At 38.2% G+C, this 20,516-nt stretch overlaps 4 protein-coding genes across 5 annotated transcripts in view; 1 reads left to right on the top strand and 3 right to left on the bottom strand.

Moving 5' to 3' along the window:
• The window catches only part of wwp2 (WW domain containing E3 ubiquitin protein ligase 2), a 29,451-nt gene extending 28,536 nt beyond the window's left edge, over positions 1–915 (bottom strand). Inside the window, exon 1 of one of the 2 annotated variants that reach the window (XM_020934668.2) lies at positions 372–915. The gene's annotated coding sequence lies outside the window, so the exon portion shown is untranslated. The remainder of the gene's footprint in view (positions 1–371) is intronic. The other variant, XM_020934669.2, reaches the window with a different exon arrangement.
• Positions 916–1,472: 557 nt separating this feature from the next.
• On the bottom strand, positions 1,473–6,275 carry polr2c (RNA polymerase II subunit C). The gene is made up of 9 exons (XM_020934728.2): positions 6,066–6,275; positions 5,561–5,610; positions 5,409–5,477; positions 5,236–5,288; positions 4,603–4,731; positions 4,400–4,451; positions 3,938–4,106; positions 2,428–2,502; positions 1,473–1,684 (listed from the first exon to the last, which is right to left on the bottom strand). The coding sequence occupies exons 1-9, from the start codon at positions 6,149–6,151 to the stop codon at positions 1,540–1,542; spliced, it is 828 nt and encodes a 275-aa protein (XP_020790387.1). The 5' UTR covers positions 6,152–6,275; the 3' UTR covers positions 1,473–1,539.
• Positions 6,276–6,800: 525 nt separating this feature from the next.
• Positions 6,801–14,481, bottom strand: coq9 (coenzyme Q9 homolog (S. cerevisiae)). The gene is made up of 9 exons (XM_020934734.2): positions 14,323–14,481; positions 13,577–13,772; positions 10,954–11,089; positions 10,739–10,878; positions 9,622–9,706; positions 8,678–8,782; positions 8,146–8,301; positions 7,597–7,650; positions 6,801–7,055 (listed from the first exon to the last, which is right to left on the bottom strand). The coding sequence occupies exons 1-9, from the start codon at positions 14,390–14,392 to the stop codon at positions 7,020–7,022; spliced, it is 978 nt and encodes a 325-aa protein (XP_020790393.1). The 5' UTR covers positions 14,393–14,481; the 3' UTR covers positions 6,801–7,019.
• A 4-nt stretch (positions 14,482–14,485) lies between these two features.
• On the top strand, positions 14,486–19,171 carry ciapin1 (cytokine induced apoptosis inhibitor 1). Its single transcript, XM_020934733.2, has 9 exons — positions 14,486–14,706; positions 16,884–17,045; positions 17,176–17,319; positions 17,388–17,449; positions 18,146–18,278; positions 18,358–18,431; positions 18,514–18,632; positions 18,772–18,853; positions 18,967–19,171. The coding sequence occupies exons 1-9, from the start codon at positions 14,691–14,693 to the stop codon at positions 19,075–19,077; spliced, it is 903 nt and encodes a 300-aa protein (XP_020790392.1). The 5' UTR covers positions 14,486–14,690; the 3' UTR covers positions 19,078–19,171.
• The last annotated feature ends 1,345 nt before the right edge of the window (positions 19,172–20,516 follow it).

Here is a 20,516-nt window from a genome sequence, read left to right as displayed (position 1 = left end):
TAGGTGGTGTCAGGTGGTAAAATAAAAGAAAGTGCTATGATTTAATCTTGAAAATCCCATTCTATTGTCTAAACAATCATCTCGGTATCAAAATTGATACTGAGTATAGAGTAGTCTATTCCTTAGTATCAAAATCAACTTTAAAATTTTATGTCATGACAACACTAAAGGAAATTCATGTTTTAGAGTCATCAGCAGCACAATAAAAGACATTAAAAAACAAGAAAGGCACCTCATCAGCTGGGTTTGAATGACGGAGAGGCGGAGAGCCATCAACCCCTTAAATCATCCTAAAACTATAACAATGTGTCCCATTCATACACATGACACAGATCATGTGTGTAGTTCATAGTAGGACTGATGGGACTGACCTGCAGCGCTTGGTTGTTTGAAGGTTGTAGATAGATGTTGGGGATCTTCACCTTCCTTTAGATCAGTGCGAAGGAAGGTGAATCATGTGACGTACAGCCAACTCACAGTAACAACAGTCATGGGCAACGTACCAGGCATTTCCAACTAAACTCGTTTATGATACAGAGTTTATCGGATTCACGTCAATTATTTCAGTTTATTGGTGTGTGTCTTTTTTCTGTGATGCTAACCGTTAGCTCAGGCTCTGACACGGAGCTCTTCAGGGGAAGAGAGTGCTGTCCTGCACCGACAGATAACACACTCTAGTGGGCTCGGACCACAGACCAGTACCCCGAGCTTTCAGGGCACAGACGCGGTGGACATACCTTTATCAGCTGTTTTTTCTGTCGTTAGTCAACTTCCATTTCCATTTCCGCTTTAGTGAAAATACCACGTGACCAGAGCAGTTTTTTTTTCATCAGCAAAGGATTGTGGGTAGCATGGCAGCTCTACAAAACCTCTCCATAGAAATACTGTAGATCCATGGAGCTCTTCTATCCGCTCCCATGGATCTATGATCAAGACAGAGGCGCTTCTTAGTTCACAGGACTCGAATCCTAAAGATATGAGTTCTTTTTTACGGAAATTCCCTTTCATAACAGTGTCTCAGTCACTCCACACAGGCTGTAAGATATGAACTCATCCCCACCCCCATCTGTGATTTAGTTATCATTTTACTTAAGTTTACATGATTCTACATGGTGAATGCAGTCTTTGACCTTTATATTCTACAGGGTTTATTATGCATTTCTTTACAAGAGCATGGAAGACATCTCATTCACACAGATGTCAATGTAGACACATGTAAACTATGGAGCATTAGGCAACAGTAAAAAATAAGCATTATTAGAATAATTTATTTCTTAATATTCATTTGTTTTCGACACCTGCTCCACCTCTTAAATACCCATTTACAATCAATTTTAAAAATATGAAGGCAACTAGGTGTATTCAATGGGAATTTAATTATTCAAACAGTCCTGCTGTGAAATAAGGTAAACACCTAAATGAAAGGAATTGTACTTTTTCCATTAAGAAAACTATGAGACAAAGGCAACACGTAAATTCCACAGAATATTTATTTGAAAATAATTCATAAAAAAGCTACAGTAGTAAGTATGTGTGAGCTCAGTTGATGGTTAGGACATCACTCTGGATCTCATGGCTCAGCTGAGTTTGCAGATCACTCAGTTTCCTCTTCAGGACACCCAGCGCTGACATGACAATCGTCTCTGGTCGCAAAGAGCCACATGACTCCACATTGTAGAAAAACCTGCACATAAAAGCACCATTACTGCTCATTTGATTACACGAATAGCGCCCTTACTGTTCATGTTATAGTTATAGTGCTTCAACATTTACATGCTTAACACTTTCAATTCTTCTCAAATCTATCTGAAGGCCTTTCATAATAAATGCCATATCTTCTTGTTGAAGAAATGAGAAATAATTTAAAAACGTGGTATTACACTATAGGATATTATTTGCTTACACTTCAATAATCAATATTTGCTGAAAACAACATGTGAACCTGTTTAATAAGTTTCACTTTCGTTTAGGATAGCATAGAGAGCAAAGGAAAGGGGGACTCAGAATAAATCGCCTTCCTTCAGAGTGTTATTACACTCATTACAATTGGTGTACATTTCAGTTATGAAACTACTGCACATTGCACCAGATTTATAGTTGTAATGTATTGTTTTGTACCCAGCTTTTGTATATTTATGGAAAATTTCTGTCCAGGAGAATGGGTGATTTAGGCTTGTGGGTTGAGTGCGAGATAGGATCGTACAAAGTGTAAGAGGGTTCAAACATGGCCCATCAGAGATCTGTAAAACACTCAAACATGCATGGACGACATAAAAAACCTCTTCAGGCATGTTTTTGGTGAGGGAACATTATCTGTATAACTTAAGATACTAGGAGCGTATGTTATATTTACAATATGATTCATTTGGAAAAAATGTTTCCTTATCAATTACAACCTTTTCAGGCAAAATATAAGAACTTACTAACCTTTCTGGTTTTCCATTTGGATCATATGGGGCCTGAACTTCATCCTCTTCAATTTCAGAGTATTCACTCTTAGGCCTGAACAGAAAACAGTGCAAGTGCAGGGTTCAGGTAATAAAAACATTGAATAACAAACATAAGTACCTTTCAAAACAACAAAGGGCACTGTACAATAGGACACGTTAAAATAAACCAAATAAAATACAATATGGAAATGGGGACTGTATGTGCTGCCCCACTGGTCAAGTGGTGGTTAAAGTGTTTAAAGCAATAAAGCATACTCACTCTTTTCTCCCAGGACGTTTTTCCTGTCATTATGATTAAGTATAGTTACAAGTATACATATTAAGATGAAAAACGATCCACAAATCTGTGTGATGTCATCGCACATATTGAGATGAGCTATTGTATGGGAGCACACAGTCTTGTTTTTGCTTCATTAGATGCACTCAAAATGGATTATGCCTCCTCATACCTGTAGCTCAGTGAGTCTTTTTAAAAACTAAAAAATGCAGCTTGTTATGGATTACTAATAATGAGTGTATATAAATGCACATCAGTATCCCGGTTATGATCAGATTTTATGAGTATCCCAGTTTCGTCATGGTGCACCTACCTCAAATACTGCCATTTGTCTTGTATAATGTCTTAATATAAAAGGAACTGTTTATAAGATTTTGATTTTAAATTCCACAAACATGACTCGTGTCCCCACTCCAAATGAGGTAAACATGTTTAAATCAAACATAAGTTTTACTGATAACAATTGTAATGTCATTGTTACAAAAACACTGAATATGATGTTCCAATTATTTGGTGTTTTGGTTCTTAAGTCTCACATGAGTTTCTTTTTTGGGTTGTCAGTTTTAATGCTGAAATCCAGTTGGTTTAAACCTAAAAGGATCCTCTCCAATTTGAATCGTCACTACTTAAATTTCGGCACCTGCAGCCAGTCATAAACCAGTGCCCCTCCTACTCCAGTATATGTTGTCCATATACTGAGAATGAGGAAAACCTGTACTTCTATAGGATAATAACTGCTAGCACATGACCTATTTAAACTATAGTTTTAAAAATGCTATATTTCACCAAAAACAACATATTAACATATGATAAAAGTTTTGCTTTTTTGACTTTCCCTTAGCTCCCTTCAGAGCACTATCACGACAACACAATGAAACTACTGCACTTCTCATCAGGTTTGTCAAGTTGTTGTGTACAGTTTTGTGTTACATTTTTGTATATTTAAGGAGAATTGTCTTACAGCTAACCATAAAAAAAACTTTTAAGCCATGTTGTTGAAGAGGTAACAATGTTATAACATGGTATAAAACCCAAAAGAAATGAAAAATTATACCTCCTCTTTAAGGCACTGGCAGCCCAAGTTCATGAAGAACTTAAAAATATTGTAGGAGGCTACATCCAGTTCCTTTAAGTAGTGCAAATAAAAATAGTTATAAAGTATAAGATATAAATAAACCTTCCAGCTCAATTTAAGAAACAGAATCAATACCATTCCTCAGGCCTGGGGTAGACTGTGTGCCTCAGTGCGTTGTCTGGGTCATACTCAAACGACACTCCAGCTGTTGGGTTCCATTTGGCGTGTTCTTTACCAAAGCCTTTCTTGGCGTAAGCCCTGAGTCGCAGCTCTTGACCTTTGCGGAGCTTCACCACCAAAATGTCTGACAGAAACAATGTATGCAGAGGAGGCAAAAACAGTTTAGAAAAAAAGACTATTCTTTATAGTTTTTAAACACCATATTTTATACAAGTAATTATATGAAACTTTTTTTGCTTTGATTGCTCCCATTACATGATGTGAAAAACTTTCAAATCTGTTTTGACATTCACTGGTTTATTAAATTTTTTCATAATTTTTTTAATATTTTTGAGGAATTTTTTTTATTGAATAATTATATTATAACTCTTTGTTTGAATAAAAAAGCTCCATTCAGTTGTAGACTAAGTAGCTTACCATCCTGTTCTACATAGTCATTGGGGTCATTGTCCCGACTCCTAGAGGTCACCTGACAGGAGAAACAAACACAAAATTTTAGTTTAATGGACTTGTAGACTGGGGTTACATTTGAGCAGAAATTGCCTTTGAAACACTAGAACAAGCTGATAGTTAACTTTTGGAGGGTTACACTTTAACATGATTGCACTGCAGGCACTCACAGGGATGACTCGAGGGTTGTTGGACAGAAGATCTCGTGATGTAACATGCCGCGTCTGGTCCTCTGTGCAGCGAACATCTAAAGTCAGCTCTACTGAACACTCAGGGCAGAAGTCCTCACATGTGCAGTCCTGTGGCACACACGTAAATTCATGTCATAGTCTTGTATTGAATGAATTTAAAACCCATTACTGTACACTCCATTAAAAGTAGGCTGGCGATCGCCATCTGTCAGAAGAGAACAACACAGTATAAAATGTACTTATAAGGAACTACTTAATAGACTGCCTGAATATCTCACTTGGAGTTTGTGAACTCACAAGAATTCCATCTTGCTGTGCAAGATACTACTGCATTTTAATAATCTGATGATAGGCAGCTGCATTTATAATCCCACCTGTACCTGTTTTTAATGTTGTAAATGGACCTATGCAGTTGTTTGTTTTGTCTCTACTGCATTGTAATAGGGCACCCATCAAAAAGAGAGTCTGGTATCCCCGTGTATTTAAAAAAAAAAAAAAAGAAATTAAAGATAAATGAATTCTTCCTGGAGGAAAGCAAAACCACCAGAAAATTCACCAGAAAATATTTTACATGTATTTTTAAAGCTAAAAATGAAAGTTAATTATACTTGCCCTTGAATAGTGCAGTTTATCCACTATATCATCACTGGTTAGAGGGATTAGACCTGTCAGCACACGTGAGACACAGGGTTCAGTAAAAACCACAGACTTTACAGTCTATGGTAAAAACACTGCACTAAATATACACTAAAAATCGTTTAACATGCATTATCTAGAATACTCACCGACTCTATGAGCAATGAACTCATCATGAAGCACGGAAGAATTGGCATCAATCTGGATCCAGTCAATAGCTTCAAATATTAGAAAATAAGCAGAATAAATATCACGAGGTATAGTTTGGATAATTCTTGAACATTACGGCAAACATCAATACCTATAGTGGCGACTTCTGACATGAAAACCCGACGGATAGAGTTTGCAACCCTGTAAAATATCAAACTTTGTTATTGAACGCAGTTAGGACAGTGCAAATATAGTTCATAAGGATTAGCAGCAAAAATAAATAAGTAGCAAGGATACACGGTATACATGCCCACATGTATCTGTATGGGCTAACTTGCTAGAAAAAAGTATAAATGTATGAATGTTTAACACTACCCAAATAAACCGTTTCGTCTGAGGTCTCAAGACTCAGTGTACTGATGTTATGTTCTCTAGCATCGCTTAGCATCTTTTCTCCTTTCTCTTTCCTCTCCGCTTTCTTCCTCTCTGTCCCCGTCTCTCTCTCTCTCCTTTAGTCTTTCTTATTACACAATAGGAAAAACTAAATATATAAAACCAATAAAAATGTCCCCAAAAAAGAAAATTAGTAGTGAGGATAGCTCTAGTTGTAGCTTTTGTTGATACAACGTCGATCAGTAAGCGAACAATGAACTTACGCCAAATCGGTGTTCTCAATGACAAATTTCACATTTTCGTCGGTAAGTTCCGTGATTTTTACTGTTGGTTGGTTAGCATACGGCATCGTTAAAGTCTTGTTTTACACTGGGCAGGCTATCTCTATATTTCTACGATGCTTCTGCACCATGTTCTGCGCTTACGCCGCGAAAACACTTCCTCTTTTCTCACCACCGCTGCTTGTTCGTGCTTGTGATTGGCTGCAGCCACAAAGGAAGATGAGCTCTGGGGTTTGTGATTGGCTATGTCGCTAAACGAAGGCGGGCTCTGGGGTTTGTGACGTTTGTGTGTGTGTTTGTATTTGCATTTTTAATTTAAGATTGACAAAAAATACAAGCATTACAGTATGTTAAACATAGGATGGGCATTTTCATACACATGAAAATGAAATTTACATAAGTTATTTAAAAAAAAAAAAGACATTGTTTTGGGGTCCATTCAAATAAAAATAATTTAAAAAGAAAGAAATTCAGATATTTTTCAGAGAGGGTGGATAGGTTAAGTGTTAACCTAACCTGTTTTGCTGAGAAGCCCATTTGTTCAAATATCTCCACAAATGCTGACTGATAACATTGCATTTTTCATTTTCGATTAGAACTAGACCCTAGAACATGCAATATTTTAAGAAAAATCTGCATTTAAACATTACCATATATATTTTTTAAATAAATGCATATTGTACTATTTGAATAAATAAATCAATCATGATCAACACATGTAGCTAATGTAGTTTATTTACAAGTAGTTACTTAAGTTTTAATATATTACACAAGTTTCATACTGTCGTTTACAAGCCTCAGGAATCGCAGCTGTAGATGGGCAAGAAGAGGCTTTATGAGAGTGATTCATTTGAAACCAACCACATGATGCATAACAATTTGATCTGAGGTGATCCTTCACAATCTCAAGTGACAGATGTTCCAATTAGCACAGTTTCATCTCCTCTGGTTTATCCCAGTCAGGTTCTTCAACTGTCACATTGAAAACAAACAAAAATAATAATATTACCATCAGTGTCACAATATAAGGGGGGTATTTTACTTGTATGGGACATTAGCATATTTAGATCATCATGTTACCTTTTGCTTTGAAAATGCTATATTTACTAAAAACAAAAAAATAACATCTCTTTGCTCCTTACGCAAAATCACTCCTTCAGAGTACTATTACATCATAATGAGTGTGTGTCCCACTAATGAAACTACTGCACATCACATTTGTTTTGTAAAGTTGCGGTGTACAGTTTAATATCATGTTCTTTTATAGATGGAGAATTGTCATGTGGGAGCATGGGTAATATAGGCTTGTGGGTTGAGCATTGCACAGAATCTTACAGCTAACTACAAGGAGCGATGGAATAGGGTACGGGAGAGGTCATGAAATTACTGAAACATGCATGGATGACATCTAAAACCTTTTCAGTCATGTTTTTGATGAGGGGACAATGTTATACAAAGTAAACAAAAAATGTTAAACAATAACTTCAGCAACACAATTTTAAATCTGACATACCGTTACAGCTGCTCCGACAAGCCCTTGTACAACTGCTTCACCTGTCGACTGCACCTGAATAATTTTTACATATTTTAAAACGTTGTCATGATGAACAAATTTCACTTCAATGTTCACATCTATAATCATAACTTCAAGTAAATGGTCACATAGGTATATAGCACTGGTCTATATTCATTAGGCACTCAAAACTATTCATTTATACAACTTTTAAGTTTAGCCATGGAAACTTCCCTTCCAAGAGAATAATTACATCTAAGTAAAATATATATTTGAAAACTACCAACATAGAAATTGACAAATTCAATTGCTCCTGGATCAAACAGGACAAACATATCCAGGGACATATGCATCACAATATATAATTGATTTGTTCAAGCTCCACCTTCTTGTCCTATTGTTTCCTCTATTTGTCTTGTAAATGTATTTATTCTTGTTGTAAAATACAATAAAAAAGAAATTACTAATACCTATACCAGTTAGTGTCATGTTAAGTGTAGTGCCCAAGGACACAGAGCCGCCATATACAAGCGGAGTTGTGCTCTGTACCTGCTTAGCTGTGCTGGCCATGTTCACTACATCTTGTATGCGATTGTGGAGAAAGTCCCAGGTCTCTTGAAAATCAGGAGAAGAATCTTGCACCATCACCAGTTCAGTGGTGTTGTAGATGCCTGTTAGCGCAGCCCTCTTTGTGTACCAATTCATCTAAAGGGAAAAAAGCAAACAACAAAAAACAGATTGGAAATAAACTGACTTTATGAATTAAAATGTCAATTAATTTATTATATGACTCATGATGGTGAAGATTGGTTGCTTTTGCCAGTCTGCCCCAGGGCAGCTGTGGCTACAGTAGTCTTGTATATGATTGTATAATGTAGCAAATTGCTGGCTGTGACTGATGACTTGTTGGTTCATGGAGCTTTTTTTTGTTTTGTTTTGTTTTCAGTAGTTTTGTATCAACAACAAAACAATTTTGAGCAAGATATAACAAAACCATGGGACTATCTCTGTGGTCATTGCACCCAGGGTAAAAAGGGGTATATTAAAAGTCAAAGTAAAATGGACTGAGAGTGGCACTCACATCTGTGGAGCGATCCCCTGCATAGTACCATATGTCATCCACTAGTGAAGACAGAAGCTTCAGACCCTCAGGGATGTTCTGAGGCAGCAGCAGGAGACTCATAGCCTAAACAACATAAAGCATTTTCACATAAGCAATTCATTTTAAATGCAGCTATTACAGGAAAACTATTTATAACATATGTGTGTGCAAGGAGCACTAGGATTAAAAAGTTAACGTACCGTATTTTCTGTACTATTAGGCGCTCTGGATTATAAGGAGCACTCTCATAGTATGGTCTATTTTCGAACTTTTTTCACAAATAAACCGCACCGGACTTTAAACGAAACACAACAGTTGGATGGGTCAGTTGGACGGGTCAGTCGGACTTTGTTTGGCGCGTTCACGGTGACTCTCGGCTTTGTTCAATTGTGGCACAAAGGGAGGGTGCTGTCTGGGACTGCTGGATTGTTGGCGTGTTCGCAGTGACTTAGTTGTTCAGTTGTGTCTAGAAGTGGCACATTGCACTCGCTTTTTCAGTTCGTTCCTCTGTTCAATTCCTCGTCCGCGTAGAGTGATGAGTGTGGGTGCAGGTGTTTTTCGCTGTGCAGTCACTGTCTGCTCTGTGCGTGTTTGCGTGTGCTACAGCTGGTGTGGCTTTGTAGTTTACTGAAGTCATGCTAGGACGCTCTGGATTCGGGGTGCGCAGTCGTTTTTTGATGAGGTTGGAGGCTTAAGGGAGCGCCCAATAGCCCGGAAAATACGGTAGTTAGGTTACAGGGTCTTGAAATCACCATTCAGCAATTTAATCCTCATTTCAGTAGTTACAATATATATTTCCTTCATTTCCATAATAAGACGCAGACAAAGTATTCTAACTTTGAGAATGCCTTATCAATATCACTGACTTTGAACAGTATGTCAGCTGTCAACAGAACACATATAACACACACAAAACGCTGTACCTGGGGCCATGTGTCAATGTAAGGTGCATACATCCTTAATCTGGTCTCCACAGCATCTTTCAGAAAGTCTGCAGTCTTCTTTGGTCTGAAACAAGAACAGGGCTGGACTCAAATCAACAATTTATGCTAATCTTGAATCTTTACCTCATGCAGTTCATTAAACCTAGTGGAAAGCTTTGAAGTACTACACATAGGCAGTCTTGCACCAACAATGTTAACGTTTAAAGTCACATTAGGGATAATTTCAGTTTGGTGAACTTTTTTTACGGGGTTTGACTGAAATTAAATTAGCACGAACCTGAGGCTGAAGTTAAACCTTGTTGGTCACATCTAAAAAGGGTTCAGATTAGGGATGGGCATTCGATGAAATTTTCTTAATCGATCGTCGGAAGAATTAACGATCGATTATTGATTAATCATTAACGTTTTTATATTAAAATGATCATCATTATTATTACTATCTGCACTACTAATGTGCATAAATAAATTCAACTTTACGACATATAAACCGTAATGACTCTAGAGCCACATCAATCCGTTTGAAATTATAATGTGTTTAATGCAGTTTTGCGCAACTCTCACAGAAACGAAACTTAAAACCGCATCGCTAATTTGCATAAATTAAGCGAAGAAATAAAACAGCTCTTGTGTCGCTGATGCGGTCAACTTCTGTCAGATTAAAAGACATGATTCAGTGGAATACAGGTTAGTGTGACCAGATTTGCCCGTACGTAGGGACTCGTCATCGACCTTGCGCGACTCTCACCTGGCAAAACTTTTTCCCACTGGACACCGAAACATATGTGTTGCTTTATACACTGTGCACATGGACTCACACTTGTCCCGAACGTAACGGTAAGCGTGGAATTTCTTGTACAAATCATCGTTAAATACGTATTTGTGCTTCGGTACGCTGCAGACTGACCGACTGTTTGTGTTTGCTCGCTCCTTCTGAGTGCAGAGAGACACATGTACGGACCTGTTTGGTCACGCTACGCACAGCAAACTGCATTCGGTTTGTTGATTAAAATTAACGTAATCGATGAAATTCTTAATGATCAATTATCGATTAATCGATTAATCATGCCCATCCCTAGTTCAGATAGAGAGTGCTCACTCTGCCTGGCCTAGTTGGACCTGCTTCTGTTGTTCTGCGAGGATCTGAATGAGCTGGGAGTTGCAGTGGGCAATGAAATGAAGCACCAGGTCTCCGGCTCCGGTGAACATGCCTGTGGAAGCAGAGGATAGGCCCAGGCTCTGGAAAAAAAAAAAACACATTCAGATGTTGGCCCTGCTTACAGATATCATGATCCTAATTAGTCTTATACAGACCTCTGCCCCAGCTGCAATGGCCTCCATAGACCAGCCATGCACAGGTACAAACTGGAGCGCTGCAATCAGGATTCTTGCCTGCAGCTGTTCCTCAGTCTCATACTCCTCATCCTGCTCTCCACTCTGTTCCTGGAAACTAGAAAAGAACAAAAGGTCAGCATCGTCATTTTACATTAAAGGACAATTAATGTACATTAATGGGTCTTTATATTTGCTTTAAAGGCTTTTTAACCTAACTTAACCTAACCTAACTGAAAGGTAGACTAAATAATAGGAGGGGTGGGTGTGGAATAGTCACATTATCATATACCACAGACTTTGGGCGGCTGCCCTCTGGACATAGGCTCCACCCCCACTTGCATGACTCAAAGCAGAACACAGGACCATCCAGCTCTCAAACTCTAAACAGCAAAAGATGCTTCCACCGGTTTGTACATGTTCAGCACAAATGAATGATCCTGTATTGTCCTTTTAATGGTGAATGTTTGTTTTTAAGGTCTGCAGTTTGAATTGCCACGCTGGAACAAATAAAGTTATTTGATCATTTGATTTAGCAAGCTTGGATTAGCAACCATGGCAAGCAAGGGGAAAAAGCAGTCAGCAGTCAATAGGAAAGCATGGCATGACTGGAGTAGAGGTGCAAATAATTAAGTTAGGACAATGTAAAACAACCACTGTGTACTGAAGTGTAAATATAAAGGCATGGTAACCTCATCTCAAGTTGGACTTATTGCAAATGCGTGACAACGGGGCCTCAAAAGCTAGGGGTGTCAAATTATCGCGTTAATTGCGATTAATTAATTACAGTCATATTTAGCGCGTTATGTTTTTTAATCGCGTTAATCTCATTTTTAATCTCTAACTTTACTGTTTCTGTATGCGAGTTGCTTTATTATAAAACCTGTTTTTATGTGTTGTTGGGACAACAACAACACACACACACAAAAAACACATTTATAAATTTTTTTTATTTCGGTAATTCCACTCATTGCCGGAAACCCACACAAAACACGCGCAGTAAGAGCGACGTAAACATCATGTTAACGTTAGTCAGTCGCACAATGGACGAGGTCGAAGAGCCAGTAGAACAGAGTCAGCAGTGCACAGGTAAAAACACATTCGTGTCTTGGAAATTCTTCTCCCGACGTGAAATATAAAAGAAAATAACAAATATAATATCGCCTACAACTTAAATGTCACTGGTGAAAACAACCTGCATAGGCTCATGTCTGCACTACTGTCCTATACACAAACACACACAAACACACACCTTCATCATCGTCATTAACCTGAGAACGCGCGGACCACGTTTCCTTCCGTAGTTACTGCGCGGACACCGACGTGCTCCCGTGCACCGCGTGTGGATCGTGTTTTCTCGCGTACGCTGCGTAAACCGCGCTTCCTCCTGTGCGCCTCTAAACCAGAACTAACACCAAGACTAAAACCAGGACTAATCCATTCCAGGACTAAACCAGAACTAAAACCAGAACTAAAACCAGAACTAAAACCAGGTCTAAACCAGGTCTAAACCAGGACTAAACCAGGACTAAAACCAGGATTAATCCATTCCAGGACTAAACTAGGACTAAAGTAGGACTAAAGCAGGTCTAAACCAGGACTAAAACAAGGACTAAAACCAGTGATCTCATATATAAAGAATTTCTCTATCAATAATATTTTTTATATGGTTAAGGAAAGACTGGACTTTTTATTGTCTTTAAGTAGACAAAAGTTATTATGTTCAGATTTCCTCATCTTTACTTTACAGCAAACAGTTTCTTATTCATGGAGACTTGGGCTCAACAGCCAATTTGGAGAGATTTGTTAAACAATAAATGACTTTATAAAGTCACTTTTTTTTAATCTATATCAGTCTTTTGATCTGCCACAATAATGTAATAATGAATTTAAATGAAAATACCTCAAATTGAAGGCTTTTCTCAGCAATTTTTAGGTGAGATTAAAATGAGATTAATTAATTACAGATCATAATTAATTAATCTCTCAGTTTTTTTAATCGCATGACAGCACTAATTCTCACAGCAATTGCTCACAGCTAACTTGAATGGTAGTATATTCTTATATTCCAGCAGCAGATAGCTCCATAACTTAAGCACTTGTAGTGGAATTTGTGTGCTAAACTAAACAGAGCCAAAGTGGCTACAGGTGCTACAGCCAATAACTTAAATCCTCGCTATCATTCCTATGGATAGCTTTCCATCCAAATGCTTCAGAAGAGTGGAATATACCTCTGTGATGCCCAGGTTAGGCATATTTTTAATTTTATTCCATTTGTTTTCTCACACCACCTCATTTTCTGTACTTTAACAGTACATTCAGAGGTCAAAGGTCAAATCTGTGGTAATGGCTGTATTTGATAAATATTAACTCAACATATGGTAACACAAACACACCCTTGGAGGTACACTAATGATATACAGAAGAGGGAAAACATATAAATTATAAATCCATTTTCCTCAGTTTAACTGTCAACACAGGTACTGTGTTTTTTATTTGCAGGGCAGTATGGCCAACAGTGAGAATAGAACCAAAGTTTGAAATGGCCTTATGTCAAAGCCCGGAATCAAATCACAAATTAATTTTTGTTGTTATTCTGTATTACCTGCTGCTGGGCCTGTGGCCCTCGTCTGAGGTTTGCTCTGAGACAGCATCCTCCGGTGGAGCCTGTTGGAAGTCATGGTGCACATGATGGGTGGCACTGGCTGTGGCAGAGGCTGCTTTGTCACATTTAGATTCATCCTGCAGTCTCAGAACTGCACCATGGAACATGCACTTCTGGTCACAGTGTGGAGCTAAAACTGTTCATACAACATCAAATAATAGAGAATAAGAACCAAGGTAATGTAAGGTAAGAACATCAGATTATCTAATCAAAAGTATCACCATGATAAAAGTAAGTGTAAAAGAAAATGACCAGTGCTACTTATGATTAGGCATACCATTCACGTATAGGCATGCTGTATATATAAATTATTACAATTACAGAGTCTGACATTTGTCTGCCACCAAATGATGAATGACGGAATCACGTTGTTTTGATGATTCATTGCCATAATAACTAACACGTATACGTGTAGTAGGCATTCTGTTAGGTCAGCATGGTTCCAATCAATTTTACAACAATAAGATATCAACCTCCAAGAGGTCCTCTAGCCCCCCACTCATATAGACCTATGGCACTGACTGCGGAATGTCATAAGTTTGCATTATTCCACGATGCCCTTCATTATCACCTTTTGCTGCCAGTGCTACATTTAAGTCAATGTCTGTGTAAACTGCACTACAAGGGCACGTTTTCTGCGCAGTGTCTACACGTTATCACAAGTACAGACAGTAGTTCCTTCGTACCTCTGGGCAGTACCCGGAGTGCCCTTCCAGCTCCGTGTCCTGCTCTCAAAGCTCGGACCAGTGCCGCCATGACAGCTGCTCTACCGCCTCTGCGTCTTTACTGCGCAGCCCTGTGCGCAGCGTGCATTTGCGCATGCCAAATACAAACCTACCCAACGAACAAGGTTGTGATTCCATGCAGTCATCAGTCAACGCATTTTGTATGTTGAATATATTTAAAATATCTCTTTACAGCAGCCGGTGTTACGGCTCTTGCCAATTAAAAGATTTCTGTTCTTAAGATTTGGATTTATTTTGAAAATCTCCACCGGAAAGCGATTTCTCTATTTAGGTTGGATAACACGGATGCGCACACTGAGGTCGAGCTGATGGACGCGTGTGAAGGTACTGTTTTATGTCCAGTGTTTGAACAGTTGTTATAAACAGTTATACTCGTGAACGCTTGATTATATGTCCGTGTAGCTAAAGGGCCGGACACCGGGTCTAAGGACAGGTGACGCCAGGCTGAACATGAGCTGACCTGACCTGACCGGTTCCATGGTTCATCTGCGTCACGTCAGTTCATTAGAAAACTACTCGTATCATAAAACTAAAGTTTATTTCCATTTTGGCTAGAACAAGGAACAATAGCTATCCTAATGCTGTAGACTGTAGGGGTAATTTTGTCTAAGAACATGGTCAGTCAGCCCCACTTTGACCATAGCTCTGAATTATTGCACACTGCTCTTATGTTCCTATAACCTCGGTATAAGACAAATTTCCTTCAGATATGATGATCAGCGTCCAGAGATGGACTCAGTTAAACATACCTAAGCCTGTAATCTACTTTATTACATATTTTTACAATTGGACCCACTGTCACTGGTTACAAACAGATGGACCAACTGAACTGAACGTACTGTGATATTTGGTGTATTATTTGTGATATTGTTTGACGATGAAGTCCCGAAAGGCTGATCTATGTTATAATGTTGTCTCGTCATTACAGACATACTCGGCGTTGTGTTTTGTTTCATTCACACATGTTAAACACACAAATCTTGCATATAGTCATTCTCATAAACTGAAAACACTGTTCCACCTTGTGATGTCATGTGGTAGTACAGGAGGTGTTCTACTGTGTCTTTACACTTCATACACCTTCACTTGAATCATTTGGGTGATTTCATCCCAAGAATAGCCAATCTCTGCTGAAGAAAAGGTAAAAGGTAGCTGTTAACTTGAAAACTACAGCTTCATGACATAATTACAAGAGTGTTTCCAGTTTTACAGATGTAGACAGGCTAATAATAAGTAACTCAGATATGTATGAATGAAACAAAGCATAACTCCAGGTATGTTTTTGAGGAGGTAACAATATTCCAACATGTTTTAAAGGTTTAAAGGTCAATTTTGTGTAATATAGGACCTTTAATTACTGTTAGTACTCTCTAAAGATCTGTTTGAAAGAAACCACTTTAAGCTTTGAATTTGTTTTTCAATTCTGGATACAAGCAAGTGCTACATGGACTAGCTCCACCTTCCATGTCAGACTTTTGTCACCCCTCTCAAAGGTGTGAGGTCCAGAGTAGTGTGACCAGGCGTCCCTATTTAGACTCAGACTTAGATATTTACCTGGAACAGCCCCCGTCTCAGAAGATTTACCCAAAACCAATGATTTGTCCTAGATTTATACAAAAAAATGTGTCAGCCAGGTGTTCATGTTTTTGACCCATTTGATATCTGCCAAAAGAAAATAGGGGAATATACTGTAACTCGAGGGCCAGTCACATCTGAAACAGACTACCTGTCCACATAAGGATGTGCCCCGTACTGCTCAGCTTTAAAACTCAACTTAAACTGTGGCTGATAGCATACCAGTCAAGTGGTCATTAGAAAAAAACACTTTTTAAACTTTCCTTGTGTGTACAAACTTTCTATGGGTATGCTGTTTGTGTTTTGTCCCCTGCCTACTAGGGACTACAGATATAAATTAGCTTGGTAGCTAAGCTAGTTTTGTTCCAATACAAGTAAGCAAACAAACAAACAAACCAAAAGATAATTTTTTGTGGTATCATTTTGATGAAGCATTTACCCTACTGACAGCACTATTACATGTTTACCTGTTTATTTTATTGCACAACAGGTTGTAATTTGTTTTATTCACATAACTTTGAATTTTTTGTGGCTCTGCTGCTGTCTCTTATTTGTTGAGAATTAATTGCAATTTATTGTTCAGATTTTTTAATGAATGAGCCCAGCAATAATAATTCTACTATTTTGTAGTCCCTTTTTAAAACCACCTGATGGTGATATATTGCATAAACACTGCAATATATGGCAGTGTTTATGCAATATATATGTCTAATGTCACCCTCTGTCACATGCCCGATGCTGTACTGTCCAGTGCTGCAACACAGAGTTCAAGAACAGCAGGAGATTTTTTTATTCAAAATAGAGTTAAATCTAACTATATAACTAGAATATTAGAATACACATTTGAATAGTTATGACACATAAAGGTGTAAAAGTAATAAAATATAGCATAAATGCATAAACACAATGATTTCTTTTCTCTGCAGCAAATGTGTCGGATGTTGGCCTTAAATCTGGGGACAGGGTGCTGTTGGTGTGGACACAGCCTTCAGACCCAGAAGTCTTGAAGAAGATGGCAGCTGACGTGCAGGCCATTGTCGGCACCCAGGGAAAAGTGTCAGTGGAAAATGCAGAAAAACTGCTTTTATGTGAGTCAGTTGAGTAAAATGAATTAGTTGTACCAGGGCTAATTAGTCAGGTTTCAAATTACATGATTGTGATTTGATTTCATAATTAAACAGATCTGTATAGTTTGACTGCTTTCCCTGCCCTGTTTAGCTTCTCATGTGGCGTCATCTTTTGACTGGGTGCTCTCATTTTCACTGTCGGATACCTCTTCCAGCCACAGTGTAGAGGGCCTCTCGGAGATGGCCCGAGCGCTTAGGCCTGGCGGAAAACTACTTCTAGAGGAGCCTGTGACAAGTAAATAACTGAAAACATTTCTCTCTAGGAGGTTTCTGGTTTGGATTAACTTATACTGTTGATATTAGGTTCAGAAAGGGAGAAGCTGGAGTCGGATCTCAAATTGTCGGGCTTTGTTTCAGTCACAGAGGTCAGTGTGGGCACAATGGGAAGGAATATTAACGTGAAATTCTCTTCTAGAATGTTTGGCACATCTTTGGGAAAGATTAATTTTGTCTTCAGTTTTAAACAATTGACAATTCTTTTTGTCAAAGAGAAGAATTTGTTTACCGGCTTTACATGTTTTAGCTACTTCCCCGAGCCTTCCTCAGAAGCGTCATGTGATGGTGTTTTGATGTGTCTTATCTACGGGATTCTTCTGCATCCCTTGTGAATGTGACAGAATACCACCAGTTCACAAATGTGATGTAATATACAGACAAATGAGCAATTAAAGAATAAGAACCACAAATCAAATGAGCCTACACATCGCTACATGTCACTACACCATCACGTGACCCTTCTGAAGAAGATACTGGAAGGCTCTGAAACATGTAAAGCAGGTAAACAAACTCTCCAGTTTGACTAAAATAATTGCTTATTCTAACATGCACTCTTTATCCGCTGCAAAGTTTGAGTCTTAAAATGGCTCAAGGCAAAACACTGCAGTGCACTTCATATATATTTTTATATTTTGGGTCCGAACTTATTATTCCAAACTGCATATATTGACATACAATTAGGACTATTTTAGTTCTACATGCTGTACATAGGCCCTGAAAAAAAGTTTGATTGTGGAAACCTTTATGCTTAGAACAAATAATCCAGCCTGTTGTTGTTTGTCCAGGAGAGTCCAGCACAGGGAGCTCTCGGGACAAATGGACTGCGGAGGACACGCTTGTCTGCTTCAAAACCTAACTTTGAGGTGGGCTCTTCAAGCCAGATCAAATTGTCATTTGGAAAAACAACAAAGAGGCCTGGTATGACTCTATAGTTATAAACTCCTTGTGTTTTTGGTTTGTTGTGTATGAAGTATGTTTGCAATATATGATTTTTCAGAAAAAGCTGCTCTGGATTCCAACACTGCCAAGATGTGGACGCTGTCTGCCAATGATATGGCAGATGATGATGTGGTGAGTTTCAACACTGACACTTGTGGAATGAAGCATTACAATCACAGGGTCCACAGGTCACACTCAGTGGCACTCTTTGCAGGATCTATTAGATTCTGATGCTTTGCTGGATGAAGAGGATCTAAAGAAGCCAGAGCCTGCATCACTCAAAGCGGCCAGCTGTGGACAGGGAACAAGCAAGAAGAAGGCCTGCAAGAACTGGTGAGGAGGCTAGTTTTCCAGGAGTGTCTATCAATTCATAGACAGGAATAGTACAATAATCTTAAACTACTGTTTATATAAATGGCAATTTGCAAGGGAGGTTTTGATGTTACTATAATTTGCTTTGTCTGTCTGTTAGCACGTGTGGACTGGCTGAGGAGCTAGAGCAGGAAAGCAAGGGAAAACAGAGCAATAATCTACCAAAATCTGCCTGTGGAAGTGTAAGTATATGAGCCCATCTAATAATATATTGATTGTAGCAAAAAGACTTGAGAGTTTGTTTAACAAAATGTGTTCTTTTTTTTTTCCCCTCCCTTTATTGTTCCCACATCAGTGCTACCTTGGAGATGCCTTCCGCTGTGCAAGTTGCCCATATTTGGGCATGCCAGCTTTCAAACCAGGAGAGAAAATCCTGCTGGATAGCAACATTCTCACGGATGCTTAAATAGCTTCTTCCAAACCCTGCATTCCTTTTCTGTTTTCAAAACTCTTGACTTTGTGAAATATCAATATGTCCATTAAACAATTAAGTGGAATAATTGTGTCCTTTTGTCCTGTCAATATTGATGAATTGCAAAAGACACTCAAAACTACTTTTACAGCTGTATTTAATAGTGCACATCTAAAGTATACCTTTACAATTATAATAGACATTAGAATTCAAATTTGATTAATTTTGCATCATATGTTTAACTGTTAAATCTACTAGAACTACTTGGACAGGGGTGGGGCGTTACCAGTAAACCCTAATAAAAATCAGAACCTCATTGTATTCCATATTACAGACAGATTATATCCATAAAAAATATATGTAATTAACAAATGTGTCCAAATCATAGGACTATCAAATAAAAATGATCATTAAAAAGAACTGATGTGTCATCTACCATGATATCATTTACCTGGCTCTGGCAACAACAGGGAACCTATAAATGTGGGACATTGGTCTGGACCTGCCATAAAGTTTACTAAAGCTCTTTCATCCCATAGGGTTAGGGCATAGGTTGTAAATGAACAAGTAGTGAGCATTGGCATTATTTGGCTCCATTGGCTCTAATTCATTGTTTATTGAAAAAAAACATGGCCACTCTCTGTACCTGCAGCTGTCAGGCTAATCATTTTGGTCTTAAAATGTTGGTTTTAACCTGCCCTACAAAACACAACCCCAGCTATGTTTGTGATGAGGAAACGGCATTATAACATAGTTCCGAAAATTCTGTAATATGGGTGCTTTAAATAACCATCAGTGGTTCATAAAAGTTTAAACATGGCTCCACATGAAGCATCTGTAAAATGAGATGACAATAACATTGGTTTGTTTTGCATAATTATCTGTTTAGGGTTCAGTAAAGCTTCAATAATAAAGATTTTACTCCCAATGTGAGCGCCTGTTGTCTTCACTCTAAAACTTGGTCCAGTTGACAGGACTAAATGTTTCTTTTGTTATGGATCATACCTGGACAACTGAGGGATTACACAGAGCCTTTAGTGTTGTCATTTTGGTTCAAAATAGAAAATCTTCATCGACAAGACACAGACTCATTTCTAAGGTGGTTTTCACATATGTTTCTGCACTCTGGATCAAATCCAGAGGCACTAGATTAGAGCTGTTTACTTTTGATTCGGTTTTGTCCAATGCACTGTGCATCATTCACCTCAAACACCATGAACCATGTGAAAGGACATCAGTTGATCGACAAACTTGTTTCACATGAGAACATCCAAAATTTAATACTGAATGAATGAATATTGTTAAAATGTTACTTTTATATCTTTTTTTTTTTTTTTTTGTATTATGGCAAGTTGAAAGGTCTAGTCACTAATAGAACTGATTAAGACAAACATTTGTGGATCTACTTTTTAGATATATCATGACAAAGAACA

Source organism: Boleophthalmus pectinirostris, unplaced genomic scaffold (assembly GCF_026225935.1).
Source record: "Boleophthalmus pectinirostris isolate CB_2022bp ecotype Guang Dong unplaced genomic scaffold, ASM2622593v1 HiC_scaffold_2, whole genome shotgun sequence".
In the NCBI taxonomy this organism is placed as follows: Eukaryota; Metazoa; Chordata; class Actinopteri; order Gobiiformes; family Gobiidae; genus Boleophthalmus; species Boleophthalmus pectinirostris.
The sequence above is the reverse complement of the archived record's forward strand: the minus strand, read 5'-3'. Positions and strand labels throughout refer to the sequence as shown.

Excerpts from the sequence above, each read along its gene's own strand:
- polr2c (XM_020934728.2), bottom strand. The coding sequence starts at position 6,151 with ATGCCGTATGCTAACCAACCAACAGTAAAAATCACGGAACTTACCGAC. Across the intron at positions 5,478-5,560 it reads GTCAGAAGTCGCCACTATAG|CTATTGACTGGATCCAGATT; the intron begins GTATTGATGTTT and ends TAATATTTGAAG. Across the intron at positions 4,107-4,399 it reads TGACTATGTAGAACAGGATG|ACATTTTGGTGGTGAAGCTC; the intron begins GTAAGCTACTTA and ends TGTTTCTGTCAG.
- coq9 (XM_020934734.2), bottom strand. The coding sequence starts at position 14,392 with ATGGCGGCACTGGTCCGAGCTTTGAGAGCAGGACACGGAGCTGGAAGG. Across the intron at positions 11,090-13,576 it reads GGCCACAGGCCCAGCAGCAG|TTTCCAGGAACAGAGTGGAG; the intron begins GTAATACAGAAT and ends GTTCTTTTCTAG. Across the intron at positions 9,707-10,738 it reads GTCCAACTAGGCCAGGCAGA|ACCAAAGAAGACTGCAGACT; the intron begins GTGAGCACTCTC and ends TTCTTGTTTCAG.
- ciapin1 (XM_020934733.2), top strand. Across the intron at positions 17,320-17,387 it reads TCTAGAGGAGCCTGTGACAA|GTTCAGAAAGGGAGAAGCTG; the intron begins GTAAATAACTGA and ends TGTTGATATTAG. Across the intron at positions 18,633-18,771 it reads AAGAAGGCCTGCAAGAACTG|CACGTGTGGACTGGCTGAGG; the intron begins GTGAGGAGGCTA and ends TCTGTCTGTTAG.